The 19,399-nt window shown below is 33.4% G+C and overlaps 1 protein-coding gene across 2 annotated transcripts in view; it reads left to right on the top strand.

Moving 5' to 3' along the window:
* The first annotated feature begins 1,887 nt into the window (after window positions 1-1,887).
* Orco (odorant receptor co-receptor) overlaps window positions 1,888-19,399 on the top strand; it is a 52,785-nt gene continuing 35,273 nt past the window's right edge. The window contains exons 1-5 of one of the 2 annotated variants that reach the window (XM_089645310.1): window positions 1,888-1,987; window positions 3,411-3,621; window positions 3,899-4,035; window positions 9,342-9,502; window positions 13,128-13,331. In XM_089645310.1, the coding sequence (XP_089501436.1) occupies window positions 1,888-1,987; window positions 3,411-3,621; window positions 3,899-4,035; window positions 9,342-9,502; window positions 13,128-13,331 (813 nt within the window). Of the gene's footprint in view, window positions 1,992-3,410; window positions 3,622-3,898; window positions 4,036-9,341; window positions 9,503-13,127; window positions 13,336-19,399 lie in introns of both variants that reach the window. The other variant, XM_089645309.1, reaches the window with a different exon arrangement.

Below are 19,399 nucleotides of genomic sequence, written 5' to 3'. Positions count from 1 at the left end.
AATTACATTTCATTTTAAAACATTTAATATCCATCATATGTATTACAATTGTTTTAACGTATTTAAAGTTGTTTTATAAGAAATGAAATCGGCCAAATTTGAAATAATAAGTTGCGGAACGAATGCCTGACGTCACATGTATCCAAATGAATTGCCATTCTTATTGTTGTATTTAGTGGCGCGGTTACCGATGACGTCAGAACTCACCCGTTAATAATTAGTGTTTAGATTACATATTATTGTTGGATATTTAATAATTTTCGAAGAACGTTCTATTAATTCCACGTATCATTTATTATTCACAAGAAACCAGTGAATCATCACTGCTTCGAGATTTTGCAATTGAGAATGTATATCAAATTTTTAATGTATTTACATCCAATGTTTTGCTATATTTTTTTAAATCACTAATATAAGTGTGTCCTCACTCTTAACCTTTGCAATACCAGGGGTAAAATACCAGTTGACACTATTTTGTGTAAAAACTTACTTACTTTTTTCCAAATTATGTTTTAGCAAGCTTTACCATCTTCCCAGATAATGTGTTTATATATATATTAAAAAATTTAACTATCTAGCCTATGCAGTTTCCCCAGGATATAAACTTAAATTCAGACAAACGTTTTTTGCCCTCTAATTAAATGTTCTTGAGTTTTACAATATTTTACAGCAAAATCAGCGTTCTTTACAATCTAAGGATTTCCTTCAGTTCGTTCATAAACACAGTAATATCACTTTTGAAAATCAGAATTATGACACTCGACGTGTAATTTTGCGACGCGCTTTTTCAAAGATAAATAAAAAAAATCCAAGAGAGAAAAACACAAATTTAAATAATATTTTCTTTGCCAAGCGAATAAAATATATTTTATGATGTTGGGAATATTTTTTATGGTTCATTTGAACTTTAAAAATCAAGACAAGTGCGGTGAGCAATTAGTAAATCCACGGTGGATTTAATGGCATCGAAGGCGTTAAATTTTTAACAGAAATAAAATACCATACCCAAACTGCTGCGTTGTATACGTATGCAATTCGAAAACATCTGATATATGATCAGGTCAAATTTACACGCAGACCACAGTCGGAAAAACTGCCAAACTGCGCTCGAACAAATCATGCACGTTTTTAAGCCACAGCATGTAAGCGTGATGGGCGTTTTACACGATGTTTTTTTTCGTCCAGTTTCCACATGGGTATGGTATTCATATGGATTCGGGGTGAAAACATAAACCCGTAAAAAAACATATTTTTTATAATTATAATACATCTATTTGTAAATTTAAAAACACACACATTCTTTTTGGTTTGACTGAGTACTCTACCAACCTCAGGTCCTCAGGTAGGACCGACATTTCTTTCGTTTATTAAATCACGTGTGTGAACGTGATTGCCAGCAAAATTAATATAAATTTATTGTCATCGATAACTTTATCGATATCTTTCGAGTTTTAGCGCGATCAGTTGTCAGAAATTGGATTGATTTCCGCTTTCAAGATTTGCATTCATTCATTCAATCATTCCCGAAAACAAAAGTGAAATTCGGAAAAAAAGAAGTATTTTAAAAATGGACGTGTGTATATTTTGGTACTGATTTTCATACAGTTAAAAATGGCGGACATTAATTGACAGGTTAATTATTAAAAGATTATAACATGCGTTCATTAGTGATAGCGATCGAATTTTACAACGGCAAAGACAAATGCTAATGGCATCACGTAGACAAAGGTTTTGAGTGTTAGTACCGATATCGTTTCCACATGGGGATCGGTATGAAAAAAATCATTGAGACAATTTATAAATGGGAATAAACAAGAAGTATGTATGGCGTTCTTCTAAAGAAGGATATATAGGTATGTATTTAAAAAATATTTGTTTGTTTGTCAGATGATGAACCAGTTCAAGGTCCACGGCCTGGTCTCAGACCTGATGCCGAACATCACCATGATGAAGGCCTTCGGATTCTTCCTCTTTAACTACAATGCTGGTAAGTCATACATTTTTAAACCCAAATTATAAACTATACTTACCCTTTTAAAATACACCACATCATTAAGGACGGGTTCTGTGAAAGTCCTATTCAAGTTATGTTATTATATCATTATAGGCTAGTTGCCTGACAGAACTAAAATAAAAACAGAACTTGAAAATGAAAGTTGAAATTTGATGAAATGTCTAAATTCTCCGAAACAACCCGTCCACCATTTTTAATTGTTTTATTAAATCTTATTATATCAAATTCTGAATCCTGGACTCGTCAGAGCTCACAAATTTAATAAAAAATCATATTCCGTTAAGATCAACATCACCACATTTAGACATTTTTAGCAATTACCTTCAGACGTATCGAATAGAAGCAAAGCTAAAAATCGTAATATATTTTGCTATGTTTTGTATCCGGAGCATCTCCTATCCTTATCCTATATTCCCCTTCCTCTCCCCCTTACCTAAAATTAGTTCTAAAACACAATAAAACTCCGTTTCTAACAAACTTTTTTGGCTTGACTTCAATTAACTTAATATGTGTGTTTATTTATCTTTGTATTCTATACATAATTTGTTTGTTACAAATAAATAAAAGTCTACAAAACGTGCAATAATATTATTAATTATTTACGATCATGCTATTTGCAACAGCTGCAAAAACATTGTCACAATATGCATCAATCTAAATGATTAACATGATAACATCCAGCCAAGCTGTTACCAAAATTTTGGGGAAGATAATATCAGAATTGCTAAAGCGAGCGACCACAATTCAAAGCAGAATCATTGCTTGAAATACGCGTTTCTCATCCATAATTGTATACCTACCGCATTACTAAACCCATATGAATAATTATTACGAAGTCCCTCCTTTTATTTTTTACAATTAATAGCTCCACATAGGAGGCCTTGAGTCAAATAATTTCCCTCAAAACCTCTGTCATCTTTGGGGATGATGTTTTGGGAATCTTTTGAAGGAAAGGAAGGAGAGGATATCCTGGGAAGGGAAAATGTGTGAGAGGTGAGTGGGAATCTGGGGATTAGTGTGTCCAGGAGTGATGGACGTATCACTTCAATTTGGGAGGCGGATATGGTGAGGTTTGTCTGGGTCTTGGCGGCGGATGCATCTGCCCACCGACTGCTTGGCACACTTGGCTACTTGGAAGAGACTGGTTGAGGGAGTTTTGACCTCTCCAGCACGACTTTCTAAACCCATCATATGTGTAAACTTCAATGTTCAAAATAGGTTAATCACGCTTTTTATTTAATATGTTTGCGGTATAAATAACACTCAACTCAGCAGCAACAACGAGTATCAACAAGAATCACGTGACATATCAAAATTCGACACCCGCCATTGTCTGTACTGCAGTCGGCCTTGTAACTTACCCGCTTGTCACTGTTATTATTTCATCTCCCCGCAGACAACAGCTCTATGCACGTGCTCCTACGCAAGGTGTACTCCTGCATCCACTTGCTGTTAATCCTCATCCAGTTCGTTGGTATCGGCGTCAACATGGCATTACAGACGGAAGACGTTAACGAGCTAACGGCCAATACCATCACGGTGCTATTCTTTGCACACTCCATCGTCAAGTTTGTCTTTTTCGCCATCAAATCCAAGAGCTTTTACAGGTAAAACACCATTCTTTCGTAATTTGTCGAAATTAAACCCTATTGAACAAAACTTACGAGCTTTTAAATATTTATTTGAAAAAAATATCATCCGGCAGCAAAATGATGTCTATGTTTTTTACTCCAAATACTCATGCTCTGGAATCGCTGGTTGAAAATCCTTCAATAGATACGTGCTGATACACCCTGTATATACTTGTGTAAAATCTCGAAAAATTAACGCCTTGTACTTTTCCAATCTTGTTTGATTTGTATTGTAAAATGGTTGATATTTCAGAACCCTCGGCATTTGGAACCAGTCAAACTCTCACCCACTGTTTGCCGAATCCGACGCCCGCTACCACGCGCTCGCGGTTACCAAGATGAGAAGACTTCTTTATGCTGTAGCCCTGGGATCTCTGCTGACAGTCATCTGTAAGTTTCTATCTACATATAAACCTACCCGAGGAAAACCTGGCACGATCAAGTGAATCAAATACTTGAGTAAGGTCATGTCAAGAGTCAAAATATATAATATATGCCTAAAAACATATAACTTATAACTGCGCTAATGGCCGCGCTGTCACTGTGCGTATGTGATTTGCAAATGGAGCGTAAGGGGGTCTGAATTATGCGAATGTAAACAAATACACACAACAGAAAATATCGCAGAGAAAGTTTTTTTCATCATATCTCTGCAGAACCAAGTAGCTCCCATTGTCTTTGACTAGCTGGATAGCCACAGCATTCAACTTTGACCGCCAACATGGCGATAAGTCGATCATGAGCAAGCCGCACAATTGAGCTAGCTCCTTTTGATGAGCCGTATTCGTACGGAATATATATACATAAATATTTAACAATATTACATTTTAGATCATCATTGGTTATGTATATACCTTATCAGAAAAGAGGAGTTCTTGTGCCTGATAATGAATATTGATTTTTCAATGTAATGTTTAATTGAAGTTTTTTTTAAAAATTTAATTTATTTGTTCTGATTGGTTGACAGTACAGCGCAGTTCATAAGGGAGATTATTGTAGTTTTTTATGGCTTCGTAAATATAATGGTTTCGCATTTGTGTTGTTTTAAAATTAGGTGTAATAAATTGATTTCCATTTCTCGTTAGTTTGTAAAAATTTTGGTGTTCTTTGTTATTTTTTTCTTTGCACATTTTTATAATGGAATTCGATTATGACCCATCACTACTCCAACAACTCTGCTTCGGTATGCGAAAAGAATTTCTTCGAAAAAAAATTCCACAGTAAAAACCTATAGAACATTCCAGATTTTGTAAATAAGTTTCAATCATTGAATATATCAATGAACCATTCAATTAAACGTGATCGAAGTGTGTCAGCTCAAATTTAGTTCATTATTAACGAAAAGGTAATGGAAAATAAAATAAAATTCTTATAGGTACTGCACGGAGAAAAGTGAGTATTGCTAATTAATTTAGAATCTCTTCAAATTATTGGTAATCCAGTTAAAACGGAATTGCAGGCCTTGACGAATGAATTAACAGGTTCAATTAGTTTTGGTATTATCATGATATCGGAACACGTGTTCATTAAAATTCAAATATATACGCTTTTGTAATGTTATCAAGGCAAGTGTGCAAGGCTTATGTAAGCGTAAAGAGTAAGATTGAGAAAGGGACGCTTAGATGGTTAGGGCATGTACAGCGAATGAGCGAAGAAATGAGTGTAAGGAGGATATATGATGCAAATGCGAATGCTAGCAGAAGTCAGGGACGCCCGAGGAAGACATGGCACGATCAAGTGAATCAGATATTCGAGTCAGGCCATGTCAAGAGTTAGAATAATAGAAGAGTATATGTATGAGACGATGTATGAATTTGAAGACCGAGTTGTTTGGCGGTCCGTCCCCTCTGCCTGCCCCTGCGGGGAAACGGCGTGGTGGTTAGTTAGTTAGTTAGTTTAGTGTGACCAAGTGTGTATATAATATGATCGTATATTATATACACACTTAATATTTTCTTTCACATATGTGTAAGAAAATATTATCGTAACATAATATGATAATATATTCGTTATTTACTAAAAGTTTATCAGGAAACCTGTTAATTCACTCGTGAAGGCCTACAATCCCGTTTTTAACCGGATTACAAATAACTCGAAGAGATTCTTAATAGTTTGAGGTTTGGAGATCTCCGTGTAAACAAAGTTAAAAAACCAAGAAAAAGTTAAATGAAACGAACACTTTTTCTTTAACTACAAATTTATTTGACCACCAACCGGAATACGGAACAGAAATATATTATATAGGTAAAAAAAGAGTGGCACAAAATGTAAAATAGAAAAAAAAGAGCAGTGGATATAGTGGTAACGATTCATAATGGGACTACATATTTGTACATGATAGTGGTGATTTTCGAAGATTTAAATAGGATATTGGACTTATATAATATAATATAATCTAATTCAAGGCCAAAGGAGAAATTACGTTGACCATTAAGAAAATAAATAATAAAAATATTTCGATGTTTTGTAAGGCGCCGATTTTGTGCAAAATCACCTCAAGGGCGCTGTTCAAATATATAATACATTTCTACAATGATCTATGTTATTACTAATTATATATGGAGATAATATACAGTACAATACTCACCTGGTAGGTCACTTGAGATTAACACTTTATTAACATTATCTAATTGTTTATTAGCGAAATTTGGATACAGGATTTAGAACATAATTTGAAAATTGGATATAACTGGACTTTCTCTCAGGAACGGTATATTTAATTTAAGGGTATAACAGCTTAAGAAGAAGTTTAGAGTTTTAAGTTTAGTTTAGACCTGAAATCTGTTGGACTTGTTATGGATCTTAGTTCCGGAGGGAGTTTATTCCAAGACTTCGGCCCAGATACTCCGAAAGCGCGATCACCAAACTTAGTATTTGGCTTGCGCTTAGGTTCCATCAGTGTGCCTACAGCTGATGATGTTGCTGATCTAAGAGTTGACTGCCTCAGACCAGTGTTTTTCGGGACGCATAGTTCAGCGGTGGGGCCATTTTATATTTAACTATCTAATTGTTTAGATTACATGTTTACCCCTTGACCCAAGCCAAACCTTAACATTAAAGGAAACATAATCAGTTTTGCTGATGATACCGTTATATTATTTCAAGAAGAAAACTGGACGGGAACATTCTATGTGCTTGAACAGGGGCTTAGTACACTTCAAACTTGGCTGAAAATTAACTCACTTACCCTTTATATAAGCAAAACTAAATATATAACATTTTCAATGAGGATAACCAGTAAAATCACTTGAACTTAAATTATACGAATACCATAGAAATAGTGCTCAGTGTCGATGTCGAATTATACAAAAGTCACAAAGCATAAAATATCTCGGGGTAGTAATTGATGAAAATCTTAGATGGGACCTACAATACCAGCATATCAAAGGTATCACGGAAAAACTTTAAAAAATTATGTATTTCTTCGAAAATCCAAGAATTGTGGTAAATAAAAAGGACATGAAAAAAATCTATTGAATATTATGTAATTCTCGGATTGAATATGGAATTATAGGATGGGGATCTGCTGTATCTAAGTATATAATATATAACTTGAACACAATTCAAAAGGGAATCATAAAGACCATACCCATAAGAATGCCTTCGATTGAAATTTTCAATAGCTTTGATGTACCAAATGTACAACAAATATATGCTTAAAATATACTATTGAAACTGTTAAAAAATACTGAATCCTCTACAAAAACGCGTATTCATCAAACAAGGTCAAATCACTAAATATTCCAGGTCAGAAAACCACATTCGGACAAAGAAATTAGGTTTATTTTGCGACCAAACTCCACAACATCCTTCCCCCTGATATAAAGAAAATAGAAAATTTTAATTATTGAAAATCAAGAATAAAAATCTGGCTGAAAGAGATTAATGAAAAAACTCCCCAACAAAACATTAAAAAGGACATAGGAAACCAATAAAACAGAAATGAATAACTTTAGTTCACCTCTACACAGGTCACCCTAGTAATGAGGACTAAGAAATACAATTTACCATACATATATTTAATATCATATTTTGTAAGTAAAATGTTTAAATAGTCGCTATAATAAAAAAACAGATTTGAATAAATTTTAAAAAAAGTGCTAAAAAACGAAGTATGTCTTTTAAAATAAAAGTATGTATTACGGGAAATCGCAAAGTGATTTCTTTCAATAAAAAACAAAGTATGTATTATTTTAATTAGCATATTATAATGTATCATTATTTTCGGAAAGAATTATCATAAAATATTCATTTCATTAGGTTTGTTTATCTAAAATCCTTATTTGAACTTCTAGAATGTCAATAATTTATGTAAATTCGTTATTTTCGAACTGGAAAATAACGAATGCTTAAGTCTTGGTTTGAGAAAAGCCGTAAAGGAACATATATTTGCAATGTCAAGAAATGCCATCAATTTATTTGAAAATCGTTAATATCGAAAAGGATTTTATGAATATTGTATGCCACCAAGTTTCAGCTCGATTTTATTGATCTAATCCATAGACATATGAATATTAGTAGACCTGCCCTAAGTGATTAAAAGCGTATTATCCCCACTCCCCATACCGGTTCCATTGGAGCCGGCTGTGCTCGCGTATGGCCTCAAGTGAAATTTGAAAACGTGACGTCATCATTCTTGTGCGAACTATGGTCGAGGCATCATCGGTTCATTTTACGAAATAACACTGCAAAATGTTGACTTGTGATATGAAAACTTGTTAAAATAGATGTGAAAAAGAGAATAAACCCAATTGTCGTATTACATTCCATAAGTAAGCATTATTTTACTTTATTTTAAGCTTATTCACACCGTATTATATGGATCAGTTTTAGAAACATATACTATCACATCACAATGTAGCGATTCTCAAGTGTGCTCATCGTTGTTTACTGGGGTAAGTAAATTATGAAACATTTGTAAAAGTGTCTTAACTAAATACTCTGAAACTAACTACGACTCTGAAAATAGAAGCTGCCTTACTTTGCCGAATTTGGACTTCGCAAATTAGTTCATAACGTGGCGAGTAATTTGCGCTCCCATGTAAAAATGTCTATTCATTCAAAAGCAGATTTTACTTTTAAGAACTAAATGGTGATATTATAATGCGAGATGCCTATTTACTGTCAGATTGATTTATTGACGAATCACAGTCAGCCTTACCCCCTTCGTTCTTCAACAGTTGATTTTACCCCTCGCCATTATCTTCTCGTCTATTAATTCCTATGTCTGTGATCTAATCTAATTGTACAGCGAAGATCGCATTCCAACTTCCGAGACTTTAATAAATTATAATTTTCTATTCGTCCGCAAGTTCGTTACGCGTGACAGAGTTGAATTATTGTTTTCTATTCGTCCGCAAGTTCGTTACACGTGACAGAGTTGAACTATTGTTTTCTATTCGTCCGCAAGTTAGTTACACGTCACAGAGTTGAATTATTGTTTTCAATTCGTCAGCAAGTTCGTTACACGTGACAGAGTTGAATTATTGTTTTTTCTTCGTCCGCAAGTTCATTACACGTGGCAGAGTTGAATTATTTTTCTCTTTGTCCGCAAGTTTATTACACGTGGTAGATTTGAATCTCCGTATGTCAGAGAAAATACTGGTGAGGTTCTTTCAAGCAACGGGTGGTAGTCTTTCTCCAAGGTGATATCTACCACTGTTGTTAATTAAACATAATTATGTGTTGTTCAACAGCCTGGGTAACCATCACCTTTTTCGGCGAGTCTGTCCGCTTTGCCAAGGACCACGAGACAAACGAAACCATCACAGAGGAGGTCCCGAGGCTGCCCCTAAAGTCCTTCTACCCATTCGATGCCATGTCTGGGATGCCATACATGATTTGCTTCGGTTACCAGGTGAGCAGAATCTGTCAGATTATCAGCTTATTAAAAATATATATTTGTACATTTGATGTAGAAAAATTATAAGTTACATATTAGGCCAAATAATTCATTTTATATTATTTATTAGCTAAAAAAAAATCAAAAATTCATTTTAATGCGTTTAAATACATGTGTTCAGGAAAAAATATAAAAGTTGCGCCAAACACTACATTGTAAATCACTGGTGTGACAAGATTTGCTTACTTACTGCACTGTATGAAACATTAAAGCGAGTATATGGAATTCTGTATGAAACGACCAGTAGGATGTCCTTGTTAAACTTATGTGCTACCACGTTCGCTATCTCGCTTCTCTAATGGAGCTTAAAATATTCGGGCATGTATTTACGAACGAAATGCTGTTCCTTGGCTTTTACTAGTATTTACCGTGTAAAGGAAACACTTTTCACTCACTGTGGCCTTTCGGTACTCATTTACGCAATTTGATTAGAGATAGCACATGACCTCTTGCGACGCGTGACAGTTTTTTACTAAAACCACTGAATCAACAGTACGACAATTACCGTGTCTTTCGCTTGCCACTTTTGAGATCTCTGCAGCGTGTCTTTAGTTTGTAATATCATTGTTTACATAATATTATTTACAAGTGATCTCAGTTTCATGTCAAACGCGTTGTGTTTTGAAAGCCTTATGAAAGTTATTGAAAAATTAAAAATATAAACATAGTATTATAAACAAATACACTCTCATGTATTAGATAGGTAAACTTTGTTTGTTTGAAAATAAAATGAAACAAATTAAGTGTTAATTTACTTTGAACTACTGTGAATTACATTGATGTGTACCTGACTTCTTGAATTGAAGTTAAACCCTAATTTGTTAACAAATTTCGCTACACAGTACTAATTAATTTTTTTTTAAACATAGATTGATTGACACAAACCAAATATTCAACATGTTTGACGTACAAGCTATACGTCCTCGTAAATAAAAAAAAACATTACTTAACTGCATTTTTGACACAGTAAACAAATTTCATTACAGAAATTTTCCATGACAATCTATGATCAATACATCAATTAGACAAGTGGACAAATTAAAACAACAAAAAAACTCCGACGGTAAACACAAGATTTGGAAAAAGAGACCACAAATACCAGGCACTAAAAGCATTCAATAACCTTTCATTCTATACAACAAATGAAAAAGAATATTTCAAAAAAAAAAAATTTATGGTTTAAAGATCAAAAGAGGCAATATTTAAAAAAAAATATGAGGCAAAATATTAAACGAGATACACAGTATGATTACAATACACACATAATTACATACAACCGTACCTCATAATATTTAAGACTTAAAATATCACTACCGCCTTTATAATTATATATTTTAATAAGTTATAAAATTAAACATTTTATATCTAGTGTAAATCTAATCTAAGACTACTTTAAAATATTCTATTACCTACGTACTAATGTTTGAATTTCACAACATTGAGATAACCTACGAAAAACTACAAGACTTTTGGCTTCCTTAACATTTAATGGGAGTTCATGCAGCATTTTGAAACCTGTGTAGTTAATATTGTTTTGTGTTACCGATAAATTTATTTTAGGAAGCCTCAAATTGTTGCAGCTTCTCTTAGAATAGCCACGAACTGTATTAACACTTTTAAACGTATAATCTTGTAACATTTCATTTTTTAATTTGTATTTCAATACTAGGGTACTGTAGACCAAACGTGAGTTGGCGTTGCATTGTTTTATACCAATTTATCTGCTACAGCACAATTTATACTTCATAACTCTGTTCTCAATTATTTCCATTATTTTAACTTGGTTTTATTGTTAAAAAATGACACTTGTGCAGTAGTTCAGGTATGATGCTACAGTGGTGTTGTAGACCAATTTCCTTGATTTAGGGTCTAATTTTCATTAAGAATTTAACTTCTTTATTATTGCAGTTTATTTTATTATAAAAATTATCATCTTTTCATTTTTTTATTGAAAATTATTAAATTTTAAAATGCGGACCTCAGCACAAGTCAAGTACCCAATGAGGCCCACATTATCAAAAAAAAAAATTAAAATATGTACATTTATTGTATCAAACATTAATATTTTATGGGAATGTATATTTATTCCTGTAAAATTTTAATCATTCTGATAACAAGATAAACAGAAATTCAGGCCTGAATATCATTTTTGAGTTCCTGCTAAAGTCCAACATTAAAATATGTTTTCTAAAAACAACTTGCGAAAAGATATATCTGCGATAATAATATAACCCAAAACTTTTGGTTATCGGTTCGTCGAATCCGAACAACTTCAACAAAGTTGTTTTAAAGATACTTTATTTTCTGTGGAATTGCCTATATTGCAAGGCATCAGTTTAAAGTTGGGTATCAGATCATAAAGAACTTGAAGCGTAGTTTTCAAGGGAATGTAAATAGACTGGGGTTTTCAGAATGTGAATTTCTTGGAAATTTAATATAAAACGTTATGATGAGCAGGTGAAGCCATAAACTCAAGAATCACCTGAAAGTTTCCAAGGAAAAAGACTTGTAAAATTTTTTGAAATTTACTTCAATGTATTCTATTTCAGCGGTGCTGTTTTGTTAATTTTATTCATTTTTTTTATAAATCTTTTTGAACAAATATTTACACAAAAATGAATGTCAAGTAGAACGTAATTTGGGAAGAATTCGTCAAAAAAAAATTCCAGAAAAACTTCAATATATTAATTTTAAAAAGACACTACAAAATTGTTCATTTTAATGCGTTTTCAAATACGATTGAAAAAAATAATTGAAGCTTTTTTTTTAAAACAGCACGATAGATTTCACCCTGGCAAGCTAGTCATGCAGGCTGGGAGAACATTCTACGCTGTCGGTGATGGAAATAACCACCGGGAACATAAAAATAAATGTTTACCATGATAGCCGAGTTTTCAAACCATCCACGAATCAGTCTGAAGAAATGTGTGTACATCCCTTCTGACCCGTGGATGGTTCATTTCGAGTATACCCAAAAGAATGTCGGTAGGATAGAGCCGAGGATAGTAGCCATATTACCTCAAGTAGAGAAATATCAAAAATTTCTACTGAACTCTCATTATACGCAACTCCATTATTGCTACACATTTTAACTACTGCGCTTGTGTTGCGACAGAGATTAAAAAAAATGTATAAGAAACTAAATTGATTTAAATTATACCATTAGAAATATCTGAGAGTTTATGAGAATTAATAAACCCCGTGGAAAGGTACATTTTTAAGCCTGCTAGGGCAAATTCGACCGTAGGTCAGTGTTTTTGTGTACACGCCTTCTTTACTTACCTACGTCGTTAAGTTTCTCACTTTATTTGAGAATATTTAAAAGTGCAAATTCGACTGTAAGTCTATCCAATCCACCGAGGCTGTAAGTCGCATATTTTCGTAAACTTACCTCGTTAAGATTCCGACTTTATTTTGAGGTATTGTACCGTCTCAATACGGTTTAAAACTAAACTTTACAAACTTATTCATCTAACGCCAAACCCAAAATATTGCATATTCGGAGAGAAGAACAAAATGATAATATTTTGGGTTAGGTTAGGTTATGAAGACCGTAATTTAACCTCGTGTACTATTTCAGGTCTACTGGTTGATCTTCTCCATTATGCACGCTAATCTCCTGGACGTGATGTTCTGCTCATGGTTGATCTTCGCTTGCGAGCAGCTTCAGCACCTTAAGAGCATTATGAAGCCTCTGATGGAGCTGTCAGCCAGTCTGGACACGTACAGACCCAACACTGCGGACCTGTTTAGATCTTCCAGTGGAATATCTAATAAACAGATGATTCTTGCAGGTAATATATTATATAAAACAATCTAATATTTTCAACATCACCGTAAAGCTACTCGTGAAGCCGAATCGATAACCTGAAAGGGTGAAATTATTGGAATTTCGAGGAAGAAATGATCAAAAGTAAGAAAACCTAAAGAAGTTACAGAACTTAAATTCAACAAAATAGATATCCGGCTCGAAGGTCAACATTACTATCACACACTGTTAAGAAACACTGAAATGTGTGGAATCAATAATATTAAATTGTGTGTTACTGCGCACCAGTACGGGGATTTGGGATTTTTTTCTTAGGTTAGTTCAGCATTCTGCTTGCTAGCAAATTAAACAAAATGGTTCGTCGGGTTGGTCTTGACGGTACATGAATTTTAATAAAATGTGTAAGTTCAGGTGAGTCCTAATAGGAGTTGTTGAAAATTTGAAGTCGTGTTTGAAGGTAGTTGAAGCTGTGGAATTTAATAGATTTGTTGTTATTTGTAAAGTGTATGTTTGAGTAATAATTTATGTGCTTAAAATTTGATTGTTGAATTCTTTTGACTATTTCAATATTGGCTTGGTATGCAGGAGTAAATCGGCGTAGAGTGGCAGCGGATATACGGATATACCATGTAAATGGAGTACAGAATCTTTATTTTGCGGAAAGTTTTTGATAATAAATCTCAGCGTTTTATTGGTTTTTCGTTGTTGATAAATTTAGATAGCATATTATGTTACCCCGTGAAATTAGATAACATATTAAAATAATAATAAAAAAAAAATAAAAAAATATTATATTATACAGGGTGTATCGGCACGTACCCGACAAACTTTAACCAGCTATTCCTTAGCACATTTGGAGTAAAAAATGTTATGGGCACTTTGCTGTACGGTAACATTTTTTTTCTTTTAAAAACAAATAAAATTTCTACACTCCGTTACTGCCCCCAGTATAGGGGTAAAGTACTTGACAACGCCGCGCTACTGTCATCTCTTTCACACGTATTCTGTCTCAAGTCCAGTGTGGGCTATTATAAGCAAGTTTGTCGAAAACCATCTTCGCTCTTTCCTACACACTAAATAATAATAGTTAAAAATGAGACGAATGATGCCATACCATTGTTATTGTAAAAGCGCGCCAATACGTAAGTATACAACGAAACTCGAATAAGAATTGCCAGGTGGGTTTTTTAATCGCTTTAATCTGACTTCAAACAATAATTAAACACGTAAAAATTTATTCAAATATTTCCAAGTATTATTTAATATAATATTACAGTACAGTACTTTGAACCTTCGCAATAAATTTATTTGATTTTAAGTTTAGTTTGTAGAACTCCATTTCAATTTAGAGATTTTTTTAAATTTTTAACAGTCTTATTATTAAATTTATAAAAAAAGTATGTTTATAAACAAGTTATGCTAGTTGTAATTATTATTACGCGTGACAGCTGTTTCACCTTCTGACGGCATTATCAAACTGTGGTGAAGCCACTTACAGACGACGTAAGTGATAACTTTCTATTTTTATTATTCTGGCTTTATTGATTTCCGAGTAAAGTGTCGTAAATTATTATTTGCTAATTCCTATTATTGCATTGTTTAAAATTTCACTTAATGTCGTTGGTATTTCCAACTGATGACTCAGGGGTTTATTTCCCTGAATAATTAAGTATTTTGGGGTCTAATTATCATGCATTTCATTACATCCGATATACCTACACAATTTTTATGTTGAATTGGGGAAAGTTTTATGGCTAAGGGAAGGAGTGGAAGGTGAGGAAGTACCTGGATATTCAGATCTGGTCACCAAATACGGCTAGCCATTTCAAGCAACGTTTAAATTCTGAACCTGGATAATCAGATCTGGTCACCAAATACGGCTAGTCATTTCAAGCAACGTTTAAATTCTGAACCTGGATATTCAGATCTGGTCACCAAATACGGCTAGTCATTTCAAGCAACGTTTAAATTCTGAACCTGGATAATCAGATCTGGTCACCAAATACGGCTAGTCATTTCAAGCAACGTTTAAATTCTGAACCTGGATATTCAGATCTGGTCACCAAATACGGCTAGTCATTTCAAGCAACGTTTAAATTCTGAATTAATTAATCAATTACGAATTACAAATGACTCAGGGGTATATTTCCCTGAATAAGTAAGTATTTTGGGGTATAATTATCATGCATTTCATTACATCCGATATATCTACACAATTTTTATGTTGAATTGGGGAAAGTTTTATGGCTAAGGGAAGGAGTGGAAGGTGAGGAAGTACCTGGATATTCAGATCTGGTCACCAAATATGGCTAGTCATTTCAAGCAACGTTTAAATTCTGAATTAATTAATCAATTACGAAAAAGCGTGGGGTTAAGAATATTTTTTTAAATTATAGTTGTAATTTATTGTGGAGTTTTTAAAAAATTTGCGATGTTTTAAATAAAATTTAATAATTATTATGTAAATAACTTAGCAATCTGGCAGCATTCATTTGCAGATGGTCAGTCCAATGCAGTCATGACGTTTGTGTGAGTGCTTTCCTTTGTGTGAGTGTGTTGCGCAGCAGTTTTATATGAACCGTTTTTTGATTCATCAGGATTGTTTTTAAAACTATACATTCTTTGTACCTTCAAATTAGTGGAAATAAACTTAAGTGTGTCAAGCTGCTCGTTATATTCCGGTAATTCTGGAAGGCTTTTAACATAAGCAATAATATTCATAAATCACATTCCGCGAAGTTGTAAATAACTAAATTTATTAAAAAATATACGTTGTAGGATAGCCTAGCAAGTAACATTTTGACAGAGCACTTACGGTGATTTAAAAAACAACGGCGCTGTTCAAATAATCCAATTATTATTATTGATAAGTGAGGAAAATTGTTTTTAAAAGTGCGCAGAATTATTGGACTTCGATTATAAATTCAGGAAACCTACTAATTAGTTTCTTAGTTTCAAAAATTAGACTATTTAATACGTGAAACGCGTAAGAGGTGAAACCAGAGCATTCCAGAGGTGAAACAATTTAGATACAAAAATAAAACTGATGTGTACAATACAAGAAGACAATCAGTGATTCGCATACGAAAAATGTGAATAATCATTATTGTTAAATAAAATATTTATTTTCTGGTACTGGATTATGTAATACGGGCTTCGTTCGCAGCGGCACGCGAGTTGCGACGTTGCTTTCAAATTTTGACAAAGGATAAAACAGTGGTGACATGTGGTGAAAATATGTTTAATAAATTTTTTATTAAAAAAAAACGTTACCGGACAGCAAAGTGCACATAACATTTTTTACTCCAAATGTGCTAAGGAATAGCTGGTTAAAGTTTGTCGGGTTAGTGCCGATACACCCTGTATAGAAGGTGAAGATAACAGATAACAAGGTGCCCTACCGTACCAGCTGAATGCAGTAAGACTGATTCTCAAAAGGCAGTACTAAAAGGCCTTCGCTGATCAACGGATAACTGTATGAAAAATTAGTAAATGCATTTGGATGCACTCTCAATCAAAACCGTGGGAAATTCAGAACCTTTGATGGGATTATGGCGGAAGTGCAGAGCTGATGCTATTAACTGTCGTGCACTATTGCAATCAAAGGAACTGCATATTGAATTTTGTGAATATGGGAATACGACAATTTCATTAATATTTCTCTAATCAACGGTTTTATTCAGTTCATAGTTTTGCACTGAAAACGTATCGAATTGAAATCGTGTTTTTTTTTTTGTATTAATAACTACAGAAATCAGGGGATTTATTTAAATTATACTTATTAGTTCGAAATGAAAAACAAATGTATCTTACTTAATGAAAAATTTTGAAGTTGTACCGTTTATGACTTCCACAATTTTTGGGGTATTTCGAGATGCTGAAGGTAGTGAGAGGGAAGAAGATGAGGGGAGGAAGTTTGCGCTGTACCTACCCACCTGGATTTTCATATCTGGTCACTCTAAACATGGTCAAAGTAATAATTGTTAGCAGTATTTCGATACTTAATTAAAAAAATATATTATTCGACTTATTCAAATAACCATCACACCGTATGTATTATTTCGCCGGAGACGTAGGCAGAAAGAATAAACCACAACACACTCTTTTTTGACTCACTTCTTGCGAAGTAACCCCTCAAGCTTCTTGGATAATTCTGTAAGAAGGTTTGAGTATTTCAAAAATAAAAACTTATTTTCAAAGTTGGTGAAAAAAGCTTTGAAATTTTATCATTAGAAATAACCACAACACTTTTTAAGTATTAAAATTTAAGTTCTAACAAAAAAAGTTTAAAAATGGCTCACCTTTCGTTTTCTATCACTAAAATTAAATTTAATGGAAAAAAAATCACACGCACAGAAGCATTAGAAAAATGTATTACAAACATTATTCTCACCTCACTTTTTGTCGTGTCAAAAACAATGAATTGATTCATAAAGTTTCACTTTTTAATTCTTATGTGGTTAACTTTTAGATTTAAATACAAAAGCATTGTAGTTTCTATCACCGTTCAGATCATATTTCTCACCACGTAAACCATTTTTATGATATCATATGATTTGTTCCCAAAAGCGAACAAATTAGCATGAGAGGTTAGGTTAGGTTAGGTTATCGTCTCGTACATCTTATATCTGCAAGATGACATAACCCGACTCAAGAATTTGATCGTGCCATGTTTTACTCGATTATCCCCGACTTTTTACCAGTTCTTGTACCATCTGGAATAAAACGCTTATAAAATAAATTAATTTCTCCCTTCACCATCAAAATTATTTTGAAATGAAGCATTTAAAACCCAAATCGTTTTAGTATTATTTACAACAGTCAAACATGATAGCATTATAATCGTATTAAATGACAATCAATCAATAAGTAATTAAGTCCCCGCGGTACCTATGTCAAGGGGCGACCCTAATTCCCTTCGGCCCCTCAAGGTGAGGGCGTGCCACCCTCCGTACTTACTTTACTAACACCCCAGTTGTTATCTGTGTCCTTAAACGTTGGCCTGTTTTATGCTTAAATATTCAACGTCACTTGGTACTTTCTCAGGGCTTTCGCGGCCATCCATATTTAATGATCTGGCGAGGGGAATAAAACATAGATAGGGATGTACGGTATATGATAGTTTGATCGTTATAACTGTCTTACTTACTTGTTTGAAATCGATAGTTTTGACCGCTCTATTACAGGTCTTATTTGCTTTAAGGACTACAAATAATATTATGTGTCGTCATTGTTTGGGATAGAATTTTAAGAAAAATAACAGAAATAAGGAGAGAATAGATGAAAATAGTTTAAACGCTGGAAAAGATGTAACATAATATGTTAAAATAATTTATTATGGATTATGTTGCAACAAATAATAAAATTGCATCCAAAATTAAACTGTCAGGCAAAAAGGGGTTTGCTTAAATTTAGAAATGTGGGATAAATGTGGGACTTGAAAGAGGCGAGTACACATATGATAAAATTTTAAACATTTCTTTTTTGGAAAAACGTAGAAAAGACTCTGATCTGATTTGCATATTCAAAATTATCAACAGTATTACTGACACTCCTACTTGTTGCGGCTCATCCAGTTCAACATCCCTTCCCGTATACTCCGAAATAATGAATTGCTCTTCCTCAATCAGCATTCCACTAATTATAGTTACCATTCTCCTTTGTCCAGAATGTCGAGACTTGTCAACTCACCGTCGAGTCCAAGCATTGAATTTTTTGGTGTAAGTCTAAATTAAATTTTTGAAGCCCTTTGAACCTTCTTCATGCATTGTGATTGTCTTGTAAAAATTGTAATTGTCTTCCATCTGTGCTTTTTTATATAAAATGTATATTGTCATTGCTCATCATTTATACATGCTCTCCTTTAACTACCATCACTGTTTCTTATTCGTGAAATTTTTCTTTATTATTAATGGACTATTTGTCCGTAAATAAATAAATAAATAACGATTGAAGCGTAGTGTAAGACAGTTTGTGATAGCAACCCATAACAAAAGAATTCCCACTGCTCTGGGCTGATGAACAAGGAATGCATCCCACTTACATTTGAACTCCTCAGGTTTTGTAATTCGATCGCAGGTTTG

This window comes from Hesperophylax consimilis, chromosome 22 (genome assembly GCF_061612785.1).
Source record: "Hesperophylax consimilis isolate HC1 chromosome 22, BYU_Hcon_1.0, whole genome shotgun sequence".
Taxonomy (NCBI): Eukaryota; Metazoa; Arthropoda; class Insecta; order Trichoptera; family Limnephilidae; genus Hesperophylax; species Hesperophylax consimilis.
This window is presented reverse-complemented; position numbering and strand designations above follow the sequence as displayed.